Raw genomic sequence first — 21,798 nt, 5'->3', positions numbered from 1 at the left:
GGCCTTGTAAAAGTATCGGTAAGGGTTTCCACGTGTTCGTAACTACCGTTCGTAACTACCGCTACCGTTAGTAACTTTCCCGCCATTGTGATACCGTACTAGATATACCGTAGGTTATATACCGTACTAGATAGCATTAGTTGAACTTCGTTAGCAGTTAAATTGTACGTTTAAATAAATACATATAACAACTTAGATTACAAACGTAATATAATTAATAACATAACATAATTAATTAATAAATTAATAGAATCATGACTCAGACCAGAGCAGCAAAGCAAAAGACTCAAGCTAATGGAAGTGCTGTGGCTCAGAGCAGAACTGAGGGGGGCAGTTGTCCTCTGACTCACAGCCTTATAAAATGCACTGTTTGCTTGATGTTTGCAGAGCAATCGGGTACGGGACATGATACTGCCAAGGGGAATGTCTTTGTGTGTGCGCGATGCAAGGAGTGTATCGATATCAGGCAACAACTCGGCGTTCTTGTGGGCCTATATGAGAGCTTGAAGGACAGGGTGGATGCCCTCGAAGAAACTAAATTGAGGGGCCCATCAAGCTCTCAGCTGCCCACATCAACGCCAGAGCTTGCACTTGGGCATCGCGTGACACAGAGACAACCCCTAAGGCAGAATGCGCTGGTCCCGAAGGAACTAGTAGTTGTTGGTGATTCTATTGTCAGGGAAACGGGGAACATGCTTTGTAAAAAAGATAGGTGGAACAGGACCAGGGTATGTCTGCCAGGGGCAAAGGTTGATGACGTTGTAGAGCGAATATCATCTTTTAAGGGCACAAAAGGTGATATAGTTATACACGTTGGCACTAATAATATTAAGAGTAGGAGCCCGGCAGAATTACTTAACAAGTACAGGTCACTGTTGAACAAAAGCCGAGAATTAGGGTTGAATTTGAAAGTGTCTGCAATTCTGCCCAGCCACGATAGGAGGGAGTATATGATGAGAGCCTTGTCGATCAATTCGGCCCTGGAAAGATTGTGCAAGGCTCAAGGGGTAGAATTTTTTTCAGCCTGGACTGTACTTGTTAACAGGAGAGATTGCTTCTACAGGGATGGGATACACTTAAATAGAAAGGGTGCAAGAATATTTGCTGATGCTATCGAGGAAGTGTTAGGTGGGTCGGAAAACTGCTAGCTTGGGGGGAGACAAAGACCAATAGATTGAGAGTAGCCACTGGCAGAGGCGAAAGAGATTCTTGCACTGCTTCTATTAGAATGAGCAGAAGCCTGAAAAACAAAATGCATGGGATTTCAGAGACTGCTGGGAGCCATTGCGGTACAAGTAAACACATGGGTTGTGTTAGGGTAGCTAAGAATAGAAACAGGTGCAGGTATACTTGCGTGTACACCAATGCTAGGAGTTTAGTAAATAAATTTGATGAATTTGAGGTATTGCTCAAAACATCGAAGGCAGATATTTTTGGGATATCAGAGACGTGGTGTCACACAGATATAAGGGATGCAGAACTGCAATTTGGGGAGTACAACGTCTACAGAAAGGATAGACAGGATAGGAAGGGGGGAGGGGTTATGCTATTACTTAAGAAACACATAAAAACCAAGGAAGTGAAGCCAGTCGACATCGCTGGACAGTGCAGTGTGGAGTCAGTTTGGTGTGACATAAACATTGGGAGATCAAAATTGAGAGTAGGAGTGTGCTATAGGCCTAATGACTCTGATGAGTATAATAAGGAACTGTACAGGGAAATAGAGTGGGCCAGTAAATCAGAGTGTCTTATAATGGGAGATTTTAATTTCCCAGATACTGACTGGAATTTGGGGGCTGGTTACTCACACACTAGCAGGGCTTTTGTGGATTTATTGGATGATTGTTTTCTACATCAGCATGTTTGGGAGGCAACTAGAGGGAGTAATACTCTTGATTTGATTATCAGCAGTGATTCTTCATGCATTAAGAATCTGCAGATAAATGAACCACTAGGTGGCAGTGATCACAGTGTGCTGAAGTGGGATTTACTCAAAGAGGCAACTACCATTAGGGGTAAAGGGAAGGGTTATTGCTTCCGTAAAGGCGACTACAATGGACTGAGACAGAATTTAAATTCTATACAGTGGGACCAACTGATGATGTTACCAACAGCAAATTCAAATTGGGAAGCATTCAAAGAACTTATCTTGGAAGCTACTAGGCTTTACATACCAACTAAGAAATATTGTTCAAGGTTTAGGCCAAAATGGATGTCAGATGAACTAATGAGGCATATGGCAGAGAAGAAAAATGCATGGGATACTTACAAATTAACACATGACACAGAAGCCTATGATACATACAAGTTGATATGCAACCAAGTTACAAAGGAGGTTAGGCAGGCGAAGGCAGATTACTAGAAATCCTTGGCATGGGATGCAAAGAAAAACAGCAAAGAGTTCTTTACTTATGTAAACTCTAGAAGGAAGGGGATGAATCAGATTGGTCCACTTGATATTGATGGGTCAACTGTTGATGATCCTGCTCAGGTAGCTAACAAACTAAATGAATATTTTGCTTCGACATTCACACATGAGGAGTTATTCAGCAAGGGGAATGCCAGAGGTGTATTCAACTCTAGCAGTAAGCTACAGAATCTTGAAATAACTGGGAGTAAAGTGGAGGAGAAACTGTTGAAGATAAACACAAGAAAGGCACCCGGGGTGGATGGGATCTATCCAGTTATATTAAAGGTGGCAGCAAAGGAAGTAAGCAAACCCTTAGCCATAATTATGAGAGCTTCCTTGGACTCAGGGGAGGTACCCATAGACTGGAAATGTGCAAATGTGACCCCAATTCACAAAGGAGGATCAAAGGCTGACACAAGTAATTATAGACCTGTGAGCTTAACTTCTGTTCCAGGAAAATTAATGGAGTCACTGGTTAAAGAAGCACTGCAGGATCATTTAGACAAGACTTCAGTTATAGCTCAGACACAGCAATGTTTTGTTAAGGGGAAGTCTTACCTGACCAACTTGATTGGATACTATGATGCAGTCACAAAAGAACTGGATGCACTTTGATATTATATACTTGGATCTTAGAAAGGCTTTTGATACTGTTGCACATGGAAGACTGCTACACAAATTGGAGCAGTGTGACATTGGAGGCAAATTGCTGCTATGGATAAAGGGGTGGTTGAGGGGGAGAAGGCAGAGAGCGGTAATCAATGGACACTGCTCATCGTGGACTAATGTTATTAGTGGAGTCCCTCAGGGCTCAGTGTTGGGTCCATTATTGTTTTCTGTATTTATAAATGATATTGATGATGGTATATCAAGCTTAATGTCCAAGTTTGCAGACGATACAAAGGTTGGCAGGGTTGTCAAGGACACTACTGACACTATGCTGCTGCAACAGGATCTGGAAAGGTTGAGCAGATGGGCTGAGAGGTGGCAAATGAAGTTTAATATTGACAAATGTAAAGTACTACACATGGGAAACAGCAACCCCAGTGCAACGTATCAACTCTGTGGTACTACACTGACAGTGGTAGAGAATGAAAGGGACTTGGGGGTGGTTGTGCAGGCAGATATGAAGTTCTCTGAGCAGTGCAGACGGGCTGCAAGAGTAGCTCATGGAGTATTGTCAATGATATACAGGAATTTTTCCAGCAGGGATAAGGAGGTGATTATTCCATTGTATAAGTCAATGGTCAGGCCACACCTAGAGTACTGTATACAGGTCTGGAGGCCTCATTTCAAGAAGGATGTAGAGCTGCTGGAACGAGTACAGAGAAGGGCAACAAGATTAGTGAATGGAACAAAGGGGTGCTCTTACGAAGAAAGGCTTAAGTTTTGCAAATTACAGTGTCTGGAGACTAGGCACCAGCGAGGTGATCTGATAGAGGTGTATAAAGCCTTGAATGGTTTAAGCATGCTCAATGCTGATGGGATTCTTCCTCTAGCTCAGAAAAATCACCTGAGAGGGCATAAATTCAAATTGAGGAAAGACAGATGTAGGATAGACGTGCGGAAATTTGCCTTTAGCCAGCGGATGGTTGGTTGGTGGAACAGACTTCCATCCCTTGTGGTGGAGGTTGATAGCCTAAATAAGTTTAAGGCTCAGCTGGACAGGTATTTTGAACGAACAGAGGGGTGAAGTGGAAGTGGGTTTTTTTTTTTTTTTTTTTTTGGCTGATGCTGCATAAGCTTGCTTTCTTGCATCAAATGCCTCTACTAATGCTAATGCTAATGCTAATGTGTATGCCATATCCAAAAATTTCATTACTTCAAAGAGCATGTTTCCCCCCCCCCCACTTTTTCTTACTACTGAATACACCATGAATTGTCAAACTAATAGAGTAAGCTTATCTGCGAAAAGATCTAAACCTCCCAAACACTTCCTTGTTCATTTCACAAATATACATGGCATCAATTCTAATCTCTCAACGATGTCCATTTCCACTTGCAGTCTGCCAAACCCCATGTACTTTTTCTGATAGAATTTCATTTGTCGGTTGATTCAATTACTGCTCATCTCAGTTGTCCAAATTATTCCCTATATGATTCCTTTCGCCTAAAAGGTGGTACTTGTGCATATGTCCATACCAATAATCCCTGTCCGATGGGATTCAGAGACTTGGTAATTTGGAATCTCATCTTTTCAATCTTTTCTGGCTTAAAATCTCTCTACCTCACTATGTAAAATTATATCCGTTGTCCCTACTGTTCTCTCAACTCCACTAATCACATGGAGCTCTTCGACTTCCTCGTTTTGCAATTTGCCTTTCTCTTGTCCAACTATTATAACAGTGAGGCAATTTTCCTTGGTGATTTTAATGTTCAAAACTCCAGCTGGCTTCCATTTTCTAGTCACACCAACCCAGCTGGTCGAGATTCTGAGGCTTTTGCAGTTACTAATGACCTTGCACTGATTGTTCAAGAATACCGGAAAATTCTAACCATATGGCCAACACACTTGATTGTTTTCACCGCCATTCTAAACATCCTCCATTCAATGCCTCCTGCGGTCTTCCGTCAAAAGGATGTCAGAAGGATACTGATGAATCTTGATGCTAAGAAAGCTCCAGGTCCTGATGGTATTTCTCCACTTGTTCTCAAAAACTGCAAAAATTACTCCTGTTTTTTTCACTTTCTTATTTCAAAGGTGATTTTTCTTCTGTTTGGAAATTTGCTCATATCCAGCCAGTTCCTAAAAAAGGTGACAAGTCCCTCCCATCCGATTATCATACCATTGCAGTTACTTCTACTCTTTCTAAAGTAATGGAGAAATCAATTAACTGCCAACTCTTAAACTACCTAGAAACCTTCCGTCTGATCAACGATCACCAGTATGGATTCCGTCAGTGTCGATCCACTGGTGATATTCCAACTTATGTTACCCATTTATGGACATATTCAATGGAAAGTCAGATAAACATAAGCAGTTACTTTTGACATCTAAAGGCTTTCAATCTTGTTTGGCATAAAGGTCTTCTAAACAAGCTTCCATCTTATGGTTTGCCAACTGTTTTTTGTAATTGGTTATCCAGTTTTCTCTCTGATCGCTCACTAAGGGTGATGATAGATGGCTCTCTGTTTTCTAATTTCTCCAGTAATACTGGTGTCCTCCAAGGTTCAGTTCTTTCCCCAGCTCTTTTCCTCTTGCATATTAATGACCTTCTTCCATTGACTGGAAATCCTATCCATAATTTTGCCGATGATAGCACATTGCATTCCACATTCCATTTTGAGAAACCTTGCTGTGCTCAATCAGCTTCAACTTCTCGAATATCTGCTACCAATCCTTAAATGCCGATCTCCAGGTAATTCTTCAGTGGGGCAAAGACAACTTAGTTGATTTCAATCCTTCTAAAACTCAGTCTTGTCTTATATCTCGCAAAAAGGATTCTTCTGCTCCTATATTTATCTTTGGTGACACTCCGATTTCTAGGCGAAATGATAAATCTTTTTTGGGGATTACACTGACTTCTAATCTCTCTTGGCACAAGCACATTACAAGTATTGCTTCCTCTGCATCTAAAAAACTTGGTTTTCTCTTTTGCTCTCAGGGTTACTTTACTTCTAAACAGCTGTTCACACTGGAGAAATTGCAAATCCACCCTACCATGGAATATTGTTCCCACATCTGGGGCGGTGCACCCAAAACCTCTCTCAGGCTTCTAGATTCCATTCAGAAGAGGGCAGTTAGGTTAATTAATGACTCCTCTCTAACAGAGTCTCTCCACTCACTGTCTCATAGATGTACTGTTTCTGCTGCATGACGTTTCTACAGATACTTCCATGGGCACTGTTCTTCTGAATTGGTTTCTATAATTCCCGCTCTCTCTTTCAAAACAGTCCAAACACGTGCCGGCACCAGCCAACATCCATTTACTGTCCAACTTCAAACTCACAGAACCAACTTTTCATCTTCCTAGTTTATTCATTCAGCTGCCAATTTCTGGAACAACCTTCCTTCGTATGTATTTCCTGAAAATTACAATCTACAGAAGTTCAAGTCTAATATCAACAAATATCTTCTTTTGTCTTCTCAACCTCAACCCAAGCACGGTACTAAGTACTATAGATTCTAATACCTCTCGTGTTTGGGGTTTTCATAAACAAATAAATAAAATAAGAAGTATGTAATTGTATTGTATACTATTCAAAATTTCTAAAAAATTAAAACTCGAGATATCGTACTGGTCACGAAAAATATGTCACGCACTCTAATCATGCTACTAGTGAGTGCTCTACACAAACCAGCGGTGTGAGCATGGGAAGCGCCTCTGGCAGACACTGCGGATGACGTCGCTTCTGTGACTGATCAGATTTACTCGGTAGGTACCCACCCCCTTCAAAGGATGATTCACATCAAAAAGTTGGCAAAATTGCGAGCCCATTGTTAAAATATTCACAGCTCACTACTGAATGCATCTCATCTCTAAAACAGTATCTCTTAGTTGGTATAAATATCATAGTAGCTTCTATGAATACTTCCACGAATGCTCCTTTTTAGAATTTTCTGTGGAGAACATTATCAGTTAGTCTCACTGAAATAGATTTTAAAAACTGTTTGTGACCATTGTAGTCACCTTTACAAAAGCAAAAGCCCTTCTTCCCTTTGCCCTTAATAGTAGTTATATCTTTAAGTTGTTGTTGTTATTTGGTTTTTTTTAGGAGCATTAGCAACTAAGGCCATATTGCTCCGGGAATATGCAGTGGTCATTCCCTGACCTTTCCGCATCCTCCGTATTTGGTGGTGACTTGCTCGAACCCCGGTCTAATCAAGAAGCATGTACTATGCATTGCTGCTCCTTCCCATCTGGCTACGGAGGCGCCTTATATCTTTAAGTAAATCCCATCCCAACAATGAAGTTATTTTTTTTTTTTTAGGAGCATTAGCAACTAAGGCCATATTGCTCCGGGATATGCGGTGGTCATTCCCTGACCTTTTCGCATCCTCCGTATTTGGTGGTGATGGGCTCGAACCCCGGTCTAATCAAGAAGCGTGTGCTACGCACTGCTGCTCCTTCCCACCTGGCTACGGAGTCGCCCCCAACAATGAAGTGTGAAGTAGAAAGCATCATTGTGTGAGCTCCTTCTAGTGATTCAGACTATGGACACTGGTTGTAATGCCTAGAATTCTCACAGCTATGCCATACAATTCTGTGTTACAGTAGTGCTGCAGTTCTTCTTAAATGAAATCTAAGCGCAACCAACATAATAGTGCAGTTAACCACAGAGCTAAGCCTATATACATCTGATTTGCGCAGACAAACCTGACATAAATACCAAGAAAAACATCTTTGGGATAAGAAGGAACACTAGCTCAGAGCATGACAAACATTAACTCTCTTTAATGATGCAGCTGATAATTCCTCTGCAGGGTTGCATTGTGAAAGCTCAAGCAAGTAAATGTGGAGGAGAGTAAATCTAAGCATTCCCATAACGTGCACAGACTTGTAGCTTCCAGTTCTTAGAATCCATGTGGACTTACAGCAGTGAGTCTTCAAATGTGTGTGCATACAAGTATTGAATTTCTGATGGCAACACTCTGTGGAAAGCATCTCTTTTTTTGAATTTTGAAATTCTATAAAAATGAACACTTTGTACATAAATATTTTTAAATATTAATTTGTGGTCAATTTGGCTTTAGTGCCCAAGATTAGAATAAAATTACTGTCAAAAATTAAATCAGAATTTTAAAATAAAAGTCGCAAAAAATAATAAAAACTCATTTCTACTCCATATTGATGTAGTAATATCCTCACAGCTAGTTATATATATATATATATTTTTTTTTATAAAATCCCCAAACGCGAGCGGTATTAGAACCTATAATACTTAGTACCATACTTGGGTTGAAGGTTGAGAAGATGAAAGAAGATATTTGTTGACATTAGACTTGAAATTCTGTAGACCGTAATTTTCGGAAAATACGTATGAAGGAAGGTTGTCTGAGAAAACAGCAGTTGAATGAATAAACAAGGAAGATGAAAAGTTGGTTCTGTGAGTTGGAAGTTGGACAGTAAATGGATGTTGGCTGGTGGCGACACATGTTCGTACTGTTTTGAAAGAGAGAGGAATTATAGAAGCCAATTCAGAAGAACATGACCATGGAAGTATCTGTAGAAAAGGCATGCAGTAGAAACACTATGTCTATGAGACAGCGAGTGGAGAGACTCTGTTAGAGAGGAGTCATTAATTAACCTAAGTGCCCTCTTCTGAATGGAATCTAGAAGCCTGAGAGAGGTTTTGGGTGCACCGCCCCAGATGTGGGAACAATATTCCATGGTAGGGTGGATTTGCGATTTCTCCAGTGTGAACAGCTGTTTAGAAGTAAAGTAACCCTGAGAGCAAAAGAGAAAACCAAGTTTTTTAGATGCAGAGGAAGCAATACTTGTAATGTGCTTGTGCCAAGAGAGATTAGAAGTCAGTGTAATCCCCAAAAAAGATTTATCATTTCGCCTAGAAATCGGAGTGTCACCAAAGATAAATATAGGAGCAGAAGAATCCTTATTGCGAGATATAAGACAAGACTGAGTTTAGAAGGATTAAAATCAACTAAGTTGCCTTTGCCCCACTGGAGATTGGCATTTAAGGAATTGGTAGTGGATATTCGAGAAGTTGAAACAGACTGGTAGGGCAAGGTTTTTCAAAATGGAAAGTGGAATGTAATGTGCTATCATCGGTAAAACTATGGATAGGATTTCAGTCAATGGAAGAAGGTCATTAATATAGAATAGGAAAAGAGTGGGGGACACAACTGAACCTTGAGGGGGACACCGGCATTAGTGGAGAAGTTTGAAGACAGAGAGCCATCTACAATCACCCTCAGTGAGAGATCAGAGAGAAAACTGGATAACCAATTACAAAAAACAGTTGGCAAACCATAAGATGGAAGCTTGTTTAGAAGACTTTTATGCCAAATATGATCGAAAGCCTTTGAGATGTCAAGAGCAACTGCTTGTGTTTCACCAAACTTTTCCAATGAATTTGTCCATAAATGGTAAATATAAGCCAGAATATCACCAGTGGATCGACACTGACAGAATCCATATTGGCAATCATTGATCAGACAGAAGGTTTCTAGGTAGTTTCAGAGTTGGTGGTTAATTTATTTCTCCATTACTTTAGAAAGAGTGGAAGTAACTGCAATGGGACGATAACTGGATAGGAGGGACTTGTCACCCTTTTTAGGAACTGGCTGGATATGAGCAATTTCCAAGCAGAAGGAAAAACACCTTTGGAATAAGAAAGTAAAAACAGGCGGCAAAGAACAGGAGTAAGTTCAGGAGCACAGGTTTTGAGAACAAGTGGAGAAATACCATCAGGACCTGGTGCTTTCTTAGCATCTGAGATTCATCAAAATCCTTCTGACATCCTTTTAACGGAAGACCACAGGAGGCATTGAATGGAGGATGTTGGGAATGGTGGGAGGTGTTTTACCAAGATCATTAATACATGAGTTGGAAGAAAAATGGGATGCTAGCAGGTCAGCTTTATCCTTGTCTGAAGTGACAACAGAACCATCTGATTTTGACAGAGGTGGGAGCAGAAATGGGCAAAAGTTGCAGCCAATAGCTTTGGCAAGAGACCAGAATGCTCGGCTACCATTTGGGCAAGAAGCAAGTTTTCTACTCTTAGCCTGTTTGAAATCTAGTTTGGACTGATTAATGATTGCTTTACAATTGTTGCGAGCTTTGGTGTAGGCAGAAAATGAAACTGAAGAATTGGAAACAAGTCAATTATAATATGCAACATTCTTCTCTTGAACAGCCTTAGCACATTTATTGAAAAACCAAGTTTTATATAAAGGACGAGATTTTAAAGTGGAGTGTGGAATAAAGGATTCCATTCCTACAAGAATAATTTCACTGACATGATCTGAGCAAAAGCTGACATCAGAAGTTTTGAAACAGTAGTCCGATCAAGGAAAAGAAGAAAAGAAATCTTGCAGGTCATCCCATTCTGCATTCTTGTAATGCCAAACAATACGAGGTTGGGTATAGCCATGAGATGAGATAAATGCTCCACTGGAGAGGAGACAATCACCAAGCTGAGATCTGAGGTACCTAAAGGATCACTTACTTGGACCGTGTACTTAGAAATGTTGTTTGTGAGAAAAAGATCATGAGTGTTGACTGTATGGTTAGAATTGTCCTGTATTCTTGTAGGTAAATGAACAATCTGTGCAAGATCATTAGAAATTGCAAAAGCCTCAGCATCTCGACCAGCTGGGTTGGTGTGTCTAGAAAATGGAAGCCAGCTGGAGTTGTGAACATTAAAATCACCAAGGAAAATTACCTCACTGTTAGAAAAGTTGCAAAGAGAGGTAATCAAAGAGCTCCAAGAGATTGGTTGGGAGAACAGTAGAGACAACAGATGAATTTGACACAATGAGGTAGAGAGATTTTAAGCCAGAGAAGATCGAAGAGAGGAGATTCCAAATCACCAATTCTCTGACAGGGAATATCGGAATGGATATATGTACAAGTACAACCTTTGAGGCGAATTGAATCATACAGGGAATAATTTGGGCAACTGTGAAGAGCAGTAGTTGAATTAACCGATAACTAAGATTCTGTCAGAAAAAGTACATGGGGTTTGGTAGACTGCAAGTGGAAATGGATATTGTTGAGATTAGAATTGAGACCACGTATATTTGTGAAATGAACTAGGAAGTGTTTGGGAGGTTGAGATCTTTTCATAGATAAGCTTACTCTGTTAGTTTGACAATTCATGGTGTATTCAATAGTAAGAAAAAGTGGGGGGTGGACATGCTCTACGAATTAATGAAATTTTTGGATATGGCATACACATGGTAAGAATATACCCAGATCCTTAACATAACATGGCCTTGACAATGTCCCCTGCATACACACTATTCAGACTCCCTACAGTCACTATCAGGAAGAGCAGAGGTAGCAATATTATACCCGAGCTGATCTGGAAGCCTCCTGAAGAGTTACAAATAGGTTCAGTCTGGTGTACTAACTAACGGCCATCCTGTGAACACCATTTTAGAGCTTTACTCTCGAAATGTAAGGAAGATTGGATCTCGCCATGATGTTCATCATAACCTCAAAAAAGTCATCAGTCATACTGCATGATGGTAGAGATGGGGAAGGGTTGACTGGAACTTAGCTCTCGAGACTAAACCTGGGTTCCACCACTTCAAGCTTCCAATAAGCAAAGTGGTGATATTGCACCAGTTGATGAGAGTCATCTACCACCTAGTATTGCCTGGTAACACAGAAGGGTGGCATTCCTCCATGTGGTGTAGGTGCCACACCTCAACCCCTGCTTACGTTGGTTCACACCTCGTTGGTCACCCACAGTTTGCTTGTGCATGGAGGTTATACCCAGGATTACTAACAGTCCCACATTCCTGAATGTGCAAGCACAGGATTTGGCTGTCACAGACAGTTTGGACTTCGCCAGAATTGGGTCTACTTGACTTGAATGTCCCCCTGATATCAATATCATCAGCATTTTAGACAACTCAGGTAGCAAGTACAGCTTGTCTGGCATATCTGAGAGAATGTCTGTGACATTCTCTCAGATATGCCAGATAACTTCTGTTCCGGGTAAGATAACTTCTGTTCCGAGTAAAATAATGGAGTCAATGGTTAAAGATGCATTGCAGGATCATCTAGACAAGACTGCAGCAATAATTCAGATACAGCATGGGTTTGTTAAGGGAATGTCTTGTCTGACAAATTTGATAGGATATTATGATGTGGTTACAAAGAAACTGGATGCAAAAAATAATTTTGATATCATATATTTCGATTTCAGGAAAGCTTTTGACACTGTTGCGCATGGAAGACTATTGTACAAATTGGAGCAGAATGGTATTAAGGGTAAGTTGCTACAATGGATAAAAGGATGGTTAAGTGCGAGAAGACAGAGGGTGGTAATCAATGGGTGCTGCTCTTCTTGGACTAATGTTATTAGTGGAGTCCCACAGGGTTCGGTGTTAGGTCCACTGTTGTTTTGTATATTTATCAATGATATTGATGAAGGTATATCAGGCTTAATGTCGAAGTTTGCAGATGATACAAAGGTTGGCAGGGTTGTTAATGACAGTAATGGCAGTGTGCTACTGCAACAGGATCTAGATAATTTGGGCAGATGGGCTAAGAAGTGGCAACTGAAGTTTAACCTTGACAAATGCAAAGTACTGCATATGGGTAGAAGTAACCCCAGAGAAACGTACCAACTGTGTGGTACTACATTTAAGGTGGTAGAAAATGAAAAAGACCTGGGAGTAATTGTGCAGGCAGATATGAAGTTTTCTGAGCAATGCAGACAGGCTGCCAGGGCAGGTCATGGGGTTTTGTCAATGATATATATGAATTTTGCTAGCAGGGAAAAGAAGGTGATTATCCCTCTGTATAAGGCAATGGTCAGGCCACGCCTTGAGTACTGCGTACAGGTCTGAAGGCCTTATTTTAGGAAGGATGTAGATTTACTTGAGCGTGTACAGAGAAGGGCAACAAGATTGGTGAGGGGAATGAAGGGATCCTCTTACCAAGAGAGGCTTAAGTTCTGCAAATTGCAGTGGCTGGAGACTAGGCACCTGCACGGTGATCTGATTGAGGTATATAAGGCCTTGAATGGGTTGAGCACGCTGAATTCTGATGGGATCCTTCCACTTGTTCAGATTACGAACCTAAGGGGGCATAAATTCAAAATAAGAAAAGACAGAGGTAGAATAGATGTGCGGAAATTTGCCTTTAGCCAGCGGGTGATTAATTGCTGGAACAAACTTCCATCTGTCGTTATGGAAGTTGATAGGTTGAATAAATTTAAGGAGGAACTGGACAGGCATTTGGAGGGAATGGTGTGATTTTTTTTTTTTTTTTTTTTTTTGGCTGATGCTGCATAAGCTCATACATTTGCTTTCTTGCATCACATGCCACTACTACTACATCCTCAAGGACCATATACCACAAGGACAACTTTTACAGTAGATTAGACATTCAGGAAATTTGTTTAATTTCAGCTTTTGTAAGCCTATATCACACAACTGAAGCTACCTTCTATTGCCATCTATTATAAGATGTGCCTACATTACTTGGAATCACTAATAAGATATGCTAGCACTTGAATATCTATAGAAAATTCATATATACACTGAGTGGTCTCTGAATTATGACCACCTTTATAGGTCCACCTAATACTTTGTAGGTGGACCTACAAAGTATTAGGTCCACCTTTTACCCTCAATACAACAGCTATCTGATGTGGCATTGATTCTACAAGATATCGGAAGCATTCGGGAGCTATGGCCAACCAAGCTGTGTGTAATGTGGTCAGCAATGCAGGTATGGAGGTGACTGGTGTATCCAGACACTTGATATGCCTTTCCTTATTGTCCCACAAGTGCTCTATGGGATTGATATCGGAGGAGTTCGGAGGCCAGTCGATATGCTAAAATTCAGAACTGTGTTCCTCAAACCATTCTTGCAAAACAAGTGCTTGTTGGCTCGGCACATTGTCATCTTGGAAGACACCATTGTCATTTGGGAAAAAGTGTAACATAGCTGGGTGTACACAGTCGTCAGCAAGCAGTTGACAATAGCGGAGACCACTGATGCATTGTTCCACATATACCAAGGTTTGTTTGTTTGTTTGTTTTGTTATTTGGTTTTTAGGAGCATTAGCAACTAAGGCCATATTGCTCCGGGATATGCGGTGGTCATTCCCTGACCTTTCCGCATCCTCTGTATTTGGTGGTGACGGGCTCGAACCCCGGTCTAATCAAGAAGCATGTGCTATGCACTGCTGCTCCTTCCCACCTGGCTACGGAGGCGCCTCATATACCAAGGGTCCAAGTTCCTGAAAGTGAAACATGCCCCACATCATACAACTGCCTCCACTAGCCTGCACTTTTGATACCATGCATGATGGATCAAGAGCCTCAGGTTGTTGAGGCCAAATCTGTACACGACCATCCATGGTGTGGAGTAAATAATGTGCCTCATCTGACCATCACACCTTCTTCCAGTCTTCTAACATCCAACTTGCATGCTCTTTGCACCAAACGAGTCTTTTACGCCAATGAACCTTGGTTAGGAGAGGATGCCATAAGGTTCATCTGCTGGTATAGCCCATACGTGCAACGCATGGTCATGCCAGATAATGTTCCGGCTTGGCCCATGTTATACTGGGTAGTCAACTGTTGAACAGTGCTGCGCCTGTCGCTTGTATGGATCGTCGGATCCGGCACTCACCTCTAACATCAACCTTTCACTGACCTTTGCAGTTTTGCTGTCGGGTCTTTGTTTGACCATTTTGATGCCAGTCCTGGTACACTTTAACTATGGAAGCTCTCGAACACCCCACTAGTTCAGCTGTTTGGGAAATCGAGGCACCAGCATGTCAAGTACCCTCAATCTGTCCTTCATCAAAGTCTGATAAATCGTTCATTTTATCCAACACACTCGGAATTTTACTACCTACTGAACCACTGAGACCTTATCTATTCTATGTCGACTAAATGCGCACTCTCGTACCTCACGTGGCCAATGGGTAGCATTCAGTTTTCATAGGGGTGGTCATAATTCAGTGATCACTCAGTGTAAATGAACAAGCAATTTGAAATGACCTTCAAAACCTAAGTTTTATGTGTATATTCATATATATATATATATACATGTGTACTCTATGGAGTTCATAGAGGAAATATGAAGACACACACATGCATGAACCATCTGCTCCCTATGTAGGGGGAATAATTATTTTCTCCAAAATCACAATCACAGTACACAAGAAATTGTACTCCACTTTTGAAAATTGGTGCTTTCCACATTCAACAAACTGAGATCCTAATTGACTTAGTTAACAATTAACAATAGATATTATTATTGATTTTTTAACCACATAACATAAACAGTGCTCAATGTTTAAAAGAAAAGAAGAAAGGCAGATATTGTTGGGATATCAGGCATATGGTGTCACACAGATATAAGCAGTGCAGAACTGGAATTTGGGGAGTACAATGTGTACAGGAAAGATAGACAGGACAGGAAGGGAGGAGGGGTTATGCTGTTAGTTAAGAAACACATAAAATCTAAGGAAGTGCATCCAATTAATGTTGCTAGACAATGAAAAGTTGAGTCTGTTTGGTGTTTGTTTGTTATTTGGTTTTTAGGAGCATTAGCAACTAAGGCCATATTGCTCCGGGATATGCGGTGGTCATTCCCTGACCTTTCCGCATCCTCCATATTTGGTGGTGAGGGGCTTGAACCCGGGTCTAATCAAGAAGCGTGTGCTACGCACTGCTGCTCCTTCCCACCTGGCTACGGAGTGGCCTCTCTGTTTGGTGTGACATAAGCACTGGGAAAGGAAAAATGAGAGTAGGTGTGTGTTATAGGCCTAATGAATCTGACGAGTATAATGAGCAATTGTGTAGAGAAATAGAGCAGGCCAGTAAATCAGAATGTCTTATAATGGGGGATTTTAACTTTCCAGATATTAACTGGAACTTGTGGATTGGTCACTCACATACTAGCAAGACTTTTTTGGATTTGTTGGATGACTGTTTTTTACAGCAGCATGTTCAAGAGGCAACCAGAGGGAGAAATACTCTTGATCTGATTATCAGCAGTGATTATTCATGGATTAGGAATTTGCAGATAAAGGAACCATTGGGTGACAGTGATAACAATGTACTGATATGGGAATTAGTTAAAGATGTAACTACCATCAAGGTTAAAGGGAAGGGCTTTTGCTTTCGTAAAGGTGACTACAGGGGTCTTAGATAGTTTTTAATTCTGTACAGTTCGATCAACTGATGATGTTACCAACATTGAATTCTAAATGGGAAGACTTCAGGGACTAAACCTTGGAGGCTACTAGGCTTTTCATTCCAACTAAGAAATTCTGTTCAAGGTTCAGGCCTAAATGAATGTCAGATGAATTAATGAGGCTTGTGGCAGAGAAGAAAATGTATGAGATGCATATAAAGAATCAGGTGACACAGAAGCCTATGGCAGATAAAAGCTAGTCTGTAATCAAGTTACAAAGGAGGTTAGGCAGGCATAGGCAGATTACGAGAAATCTTTGGCAAAGGATGCAAAGAAAAACAGCAAAAAGTTCTTTACTTATGTAAACTCTAGAAGGAAAGGGATGAATGAGATTGGACCACTTAACATAGATGGGTTGACTACAGATGATCATGCTCAGGTAGCTGATAAACTGAATGAGTATTTTGCATCTACACTCACACATGAGGAGTTATTCAACGAGGGGAATGCCAGAAGTTCATCAAACTCTAACAGGGAGCTAAGTGATTTTGTGATAACAGAGGGCAAGGTGGAGGAGAAATTGTTGAAGTTAAACATAAGGAAGACACCTTGGGTGCACAGGATCTATCTATCCAATTATATTAAAGGAGGCAGCAAAGGAAGTAAGCAAACCCTTAGCCATAATTATGAGAGCTTCCTTGGACTCAGGGGAGGTTCTTAAGGACTGGAGGTGTGCAAATGTATCACCAATTCACAAAGGGGGGAATCAAAGGGTGACACGAGTAATTACAGACCTGTTAGTTTAACTTCTGTTCTGGTGATATTAATGGAATCTCTGGTTAAAGAAGTAATGCATGACCATCTAAACAAGACTGCAGTTATAGCTCAGAAACAGCATGAGTTTGTTAAGGGGAAGTCTTGTCTGACCAATTTGATTGGATAATATGATGTGGTCACAAAGGGACTGGATGCAAAAAATAATTTTGATATCGTATACTTGGATTTTAGGAAAGCTTTTGATACTGTTGCACATGGAAGACTACTATACAAATTGGAACTGCATGGCATCAAGAACAAATTGCTGCTATGAATAAAGGAATGGTTGGGAGAAGACAATTGTTGTTGTTATTTGGTTTTTAGAAGCATTAGCAACTAAGGCCATATTGCTCTGGGGATATGTGGTGGTCATTCCCTGACCTTTCCGCATCCTCTGTATTTTGTGGTCACGGGCTCAAACCCCAGTCTAATTGAGAAGCGTGTGCTATGCACTGCTGCTCCTGCCCACCTGGCTATGGAGGTGCCTCGGGAGAAGACGGAGAGTGGTAATCAATGGACACAGCTCTTCATGGACTAAAGTTATTAGTGAAGCCCCCAGGTTCGGTGTTGGGTTAACGTTGTTTTCTGTATTTATTAGTGATATTAATGAAGATATATCAGGTTTAATGTCCAAGCTTTCAGACGATATGAAGGTTGGCAAGGTTGTAATGACAATGAGGATGGTACGCTATTGTAACAGGATTTGGGAAAATTGAGTAGATGGGCTGAGAGATGGCAACTGAAGTTTAACATTGATAGCAGTAATGCCAGAGTAACATATCAACTGTGTGGTACTACACCTGTGGGTAATTATGCAGTCAGATATGAAGTTTTCTGAGCAGTGCAGACAGTCTGCAAGAATAGCTCATGGTGTCTTGTCGTCAATGATATATACAGGAATTTTCTAGCAGGAATAAATAAGGTGATTATCCTCTTGTATAAAGCAATGGTCAAGCCACACCTTGAGTATTATATACAGGTCTGGAGTCTTCATTTTAGGAAGGATGTAGAGATGCTGGAACAAATACAGAGAAGAGCAACGAGACTGGTGAATGGAATAAAGAGTTGCTCTTACAAAGAAAGGCCTAAATTTGGAAAATTGCAGTGTATGGAGACTAGGCACCTATGAGGGGATCTGATTGAGGTATATAAGGTCTTGAATGGTTTGAGCAAGCTCAATGCTGATGGGATTCTTCCTCTTCTCCAGATTAATCATCTGAGGGGACATAAATTCAAATTGTGGAAAAACAGTTGTAGAGGAGATATGTGGAAATTTGCCTTTAGCCAGCAGGTGGTTGATTGCTGGAACAAACTTCCATCTGTCATTGTGAAAGTTGACAGCTTTATAAGTTTGCTTTCTTGCATCATATGCTTCTACTAATACTAATAATTTGATCAAAAGTACTCCCAGAAGGACTGTAGTTGCCACCGAGGCTAAAGCTATATACAGTGGAGGGAAAAAAATAACTGCATCACCTTAAAAAATGTAACATTTGTAGTGAAAAGTATAAGATATTGTTTGATTACAGTCATTTTGTTTGTCACAAAGCAAAGGTATTGCATCAGATAATGCTTCTATTGTGTCAGACCATAATTGCAAGGTATTGCATCAGACTATAATTGCAAGGTATTGCATCAGCCATTTCTATAAATATGACACTGGAAGGGTATGCTCATTAGTATCCTGTTTTGTGGAGGGTATAAGCATGGCTCCATATGTTCAGTTGACACCAAGAAAAAAAAAGTGTAGCTGTTGCTCTGTCCCAGGAAGGGCTTTCTACACATGCTTTGCTAATAAAATAGGTTGCCATCAGTCAACAGTATCCCAGGTGTTGAAATTAAAGCGTGAAACCAGTGGTGTGAAGAGAATGCCTGGATCAGGCCGTAAGAGAGTGACTATGCTTTCCCAATATTGATATTTGAAATGGCTATGCCTTTGTAATCGCCATGCTAGTGCTCCTGATCTAAAACTGGACTTTGAGATGGCCTCTGGGTTTGAAACAAGTGCACAAACTATCCAAAGATGGCTTTTGGAATGTGGTCTGTATGCCTATTGACCCAAGAAGCCTTTGTTGACCCAAGAAATGAGGAAGAAGCGACTTGCTTGGGCTAAAACACATGTTTCATGGACAAAAGAGATGGGACACTGTCATCTTTTCTGACAAACCGAAATTCCAACCTCGGATAGGAAGCGATATGTCAGAAGACGAAAATCGGAGGCATACCATCCTCACTGCATAATACCGACTGTAAAGTTCCCTGCTGGTCAGATGGTCTAGGGATGCATAACAAGTAAAGGGGTTGGAACAAATTAAGTTTATTAACAGACCAGTGAATGCAGAAACCCACACTGCTATCTTGGAGGTATGCCTGAAACCCGTTATTATTTATCACCACACAGACATTCAAAACTGCATTTTTCAACAGGACTCAGCACCTTGCCACACAACAAAATTGGCCGACCGGCTAGCCGAGTGGGTAAAGTACCTGCCCGGCAACCCAAAGGTCGCGGGTTCGATTCCCACCTCGGGCTTGGATCAAAGTACTGCAAAAACCTTGGGAGGTGCAATATGGCCACAGAAAGCGATGCGCCAACAACTACCAAATCAAAAAAAAAAAAAAAAAAAAACAACAAAATTGGTAAGTTTTTTGCTATTCAAATTTAATGATGACTTTGTCTTCTTGTCTCACAAGGTTTAAAACATACTTACACCAATGTGTTCCTTCATTTTTCTCCCTTAAGGTGCAGTCATATCTCAGAAATGCTGGCATTACAGTGTTGGACTGGCCCAGCATCAGTGCAGATTTGAACCTATTGAAAATTGCTGGTACATAATGTCATCTAAAATTGCTCAGAAGAAGCCAACAAGTAAGATTCAGTTGCAGGAGAGCATTGTAAGGGTGTGGTACCATGAAATTGGGCAACCGTATATCCAAAAGTTGGTTAACTCTATGCCAGATCATTGCAAGGCTATAATTGCAGCTCGAGGAGGAATGACAAAATATTGAGGACTTATTTTGCTGATCTTGCTGATTTACAGTACATAGTATGTAACAAAAATTTGCCTCTTTGTTTAGGTGTCATGCAACTTTTTAAGTTAGGTGTGTTGAGTAAGTTTTGGCAAGTATTTTGCTAAACAGAATATTTGGAAGAAATCACACAGTACAGCACTTCACTTCACAATTATATGTGTTATACAAATATTTTTAATTTCCTAGATAAACATTTTTTTTTTTAGAAATATTGATCTACAAGTACTTCAGAAAGTGTAGTTTATAATGTAAATATGAATAAACAAATTTAAAACAAGAACTTTTCCTACCACAAATGGTGCCAAGTCTAACTCAGGAACACTCTGATTTGACCATAGTTGATGATACCAAAGTGAGGGAAGAGGTTTTAGTTGAGAACATGTTCTTGGTATAGTTATAAGAAAATTCTTATTTTGTCTGTATAAAATATCTTGTATTTTATATGCTGCATTCAGAATATAAGGCCCATGTTGACCATAGTCACATCCTTTATTATCTTCCCCATTTATGTTGAAACCATATTTGTCATAGCCATGTAATGTTAGACCTAAAAACAATAAATATGTTCTCTATTAGTTTGTAATTTTTTTTTTTTTAAATTAATAATAATCAAAATTTTTGTTACTTTACTTACTACATAATATTTAATAGTGCATTTTTTCACACTATTTTCTTAAAATATACCCATGTGGAAAAGTTGAGGAAGTTACACTGTTTGAAAAAAAAAAATGTATATATTAAACTTACCATAAAACTTATACTTAAACAAGTTTTACACATACAGTTTGTATCTACATATATGCATGCATATATATGTACATACATACTACATGCAAATTTTATATTCCTTCTATAAACACACTTAATTGTAATTTTTATTTTTTTTTTTTCTTGCTTAGTCAGGAGAGCATTTATTAAACATTTGCTGTTAGAGATATAGTGACAAATCCAAACTATAAAATGACATGGATCTAATCCATTTTTTGAATTATACAAATTTTTAATACACAAAAAATAAAAAACAGAACACTTAACATTAGCATTAGTTAAGGATGGAAGAAAGCAAGCTTATAGAGCATCAGCCAAAAAAAAAAAAAAAAAAAAAACCTCCCCATTTCACCAATCCAGTCACTCCAAATGTTTGTCTAGTTCAGCCTTAAATTGATTTAAGCTATCAACTTCCTTAACAACAGATGGAAGTCTGTTCCAGCGATCAACTACCCGCTAGCTAAAGGCAAACTTCTGCACAGTTATTCTACAGCTGTCTTTCCTCAATTTGATTTTATGCTCCCTCAGGTTCTTAATCTGAGCAAGTGGATGTATCCCATCAACATTGAGCCTGCTCAAACCTTGTACACCTCAATCAGATCACCTCCAGGTGCCTAGTCTCCAGATGCTGCAACTTTCAGAATTTAAGCCTCTCTTGTTAAGAGAACCTCTTTGTTCCTCTCACCAATCTTGTTGCCCTTCTCTGTACTTGTTCTAGCAACTCTACATCCTTCCTAAAATGAGGCCTCCAGACCTGTATAGAGTACTCAAGGTGTGGCCTGACCATTGCCTTATACAAAGGTATAATCACCTCCTTGTCTCTGCTAACAAAATTCCTATACACCATTGGCAAAACTCCACGAACTGCTCTGGAAGCCCGTCTGCACTGCTCAGAGAACTTGATATCCAACTGCACAATTACTCCAGGGTGTTTTTCATTCTCCACCTCCCTGAGTGTAGTACCACACAGTTGGT

General features: G+C 40.2%; 1 protein-coding gene across 4 annotated transcripts in view; it reads right to left on the bottom strand.

The window, feature by feature from the left end:
• The window catches only part of LOC150080448 (kielin/chordin-like protein), a 1,054,752-nt gene that overhangs the window by 688,911 nt on the left and 344,043 nt on the right, over positions 1–21,798 (bottom strand). For all 4 annotated transcript variants that reach the window (XR_016547392.1, XM_090381408.1, XM_090381409.1 and 1 more), the window contains one exon: positions 20,346–20,602. Coding sequence is in view for 3 of the 4 variants with exons in the window: in XM_090381408.1 (XP_090237534.1) it covers positions 20,346–20,602 (257 nt within the window). In the remaining variant the exon portion in view is untranslated. The remainder of the gene's footprint in view (positions 1–20,345; positions 20,603–21,798) is intronic.

Source organism: Mastigoproctus giganteus, chromosome 9, assembly GCF_048544385.1.
Source record: "Mastigoproctus giganteus isolate SK-2022 chromosome 9, ASM4854438v1, whole genome shotgun sequence".
Classification (NCBI taxonomy): domain Eukaryota; kingdom Metazoa; phylum Arthropoda; class Arachnida; order Uropygi; family Thelyphonidae; genus Mastigoproctus; species Mastigoproctus giganteus.
Note: the sequence above shows the minus strand (reverse complement) of the source record. Positions and strands in the feature narration are given on the sequence as shown.